Genomic DNA, 1,447 nt, shown 5'->3' on the forward strand with positions numbered 1-1,447 from the left:
ATCAAAAAGTAATAAAGTGTTCAGAAGACTGAGTTTATCACAATTGAGAAATATTCCTGAAGGTGCTGGGGTGTATGGTCCTCAAATGTGAATAGTAGTGAAAAACTTATATTAAAAATATAAAAGCAATGGTTTTTTTGCCTTTTTTCTTACTTCCTTTTATCAATTTTTTAACCAATAGGTGTCCAAGCTACAAAGAATCACACAATTTAACACATGTCTCAGAATTCCTCCTCCTGGGACTCTCAGATGATCCAGAAGTGCAGCCCCTCCTATTTGGACTGTTTTTGTTCATGTACCTTATCTCCGTGCTTGGGAACCTGCTCATCATCCTGTCTGTCATCTCTGACTCCCACCTCCACACTCCCATGTACTTCTTCCTCTCCAACCTGTCCTTGGTTGATATTGGTTACACCTCCACCACCATTCCCAAAATGATTGTGAACATCCAAACTCACAGCAGGGTCATTTCCTATGCAGGCTGCCTGACGCAGATGTCTATTTTCATCCTTTTTGGATGTTTGGATAGTCTCCTCCTGACTATGATGGCCTATGACAGGTTTGTGGCCATCTGTCACCCACTGCACTACCCAGTCATAATGAACCCACACCTGTGTAGCTTCTTGATTTTGGTGTCTTTTTTAATTAGCATTTTGGATTCCCAGCTGCACAATTGGATTGTATTACAACTTACCTGCTACAAGGATGTAGAAATTTCTAGTTTCTTCTGTGACCCTTCTCAGCTCCTCAAACTTGCCTGTCCTGACAGCTCCATCAATAACCTATTAATCTTTTTCATTGGTACCATCTCTGGTGGTGTTCCACTCTTAGGCATTCTTTACTCTTATACTCAAGTTATTTCTTCCATTCTGAGAGTCTCATCATCAGGTGGGAGGTATAAAGCCTTCTCTACATGTTGTTCTCACCTGTCAGTTGTTTTCTTATTTTATGGAACAGGCTTTGGGGTGTACTTCAGTTCTGCTGTTTCACATTCCCCAAAGAAGGGTGTGGTGGCATCAGTGGTATATGCTGTTGTTTCTCCTTTACTGAACCCCTTCATCTATAGCCTGAGAAACAGGGACATCAAAAGTGCTCTGTGGAGGCTTATTAACAGAAGAGTCTAATAGTAATATCTATTCCATCTATTTGGAATGTAGGTTGGAAAATGTAGGGGGAAAACATCTAGATTTGCAAATCCTTCTTCCTTGGCTGCACTATTTTTGTAGTCTCATGGTTTTCATTCCTCTCCATATTTCATATCTGAATATATATGGTCTTTTATTGGGTTGGGAAAGTATTCTCTCACCCATTGTATACCACTGCATGACTGTATCCAATATGCATAGACAGCTTCCTGTAGTTTCTGAGCAATGACCCTGCCATCTGTGTGAAATAGACTTCTCTCTTTTAATATACTTAAAATGTACACCCCTTTCCACAGTTCATA

The 1,447-nt window shown here is 40.2% G+C and overlaps 1 protein-coding gene across 1 annotated transcript; it reads left to right on the forward strand.

The window, feature by feature from the left end:
- On the forward strand, positions 213-1,124 carry LOC100521068 (olfactory receptor 18-like). The gene has a single exon (XM_013987440.2). It carries the CDS (start codon positions 294-296, stop codon positions 1,122-1,124), a length of 831 nt encoding a protein of 276 aa, XP_013842894.1. The 5' UTR covers positions 213-293.

Source organism: Sus scrofa, chromosome 2, assembly GCF_000003025.6.
Source record: "Sus scrofa isolate TJ Tabasco breed Duroc chromosome 2, Sscrofa11.1, whole genome shotgun sequence".
NCBI classification, from domain to species: domain Eukaryota; kingdom Metazoa; phylum Chordata; class Mammalia; order Artiodactyla; family Suidae; genus Sus; species Sus scrofa.

Excerpts from the sequence above, each read along its gene's own strand:
- LOC100521068 (XM_013987440.2), top strand. The coding sequence starts at position 294 with ATGTACCTTATCTCCGTGCTTGGGAACCTGCTCATCATCCTGTCTGTC.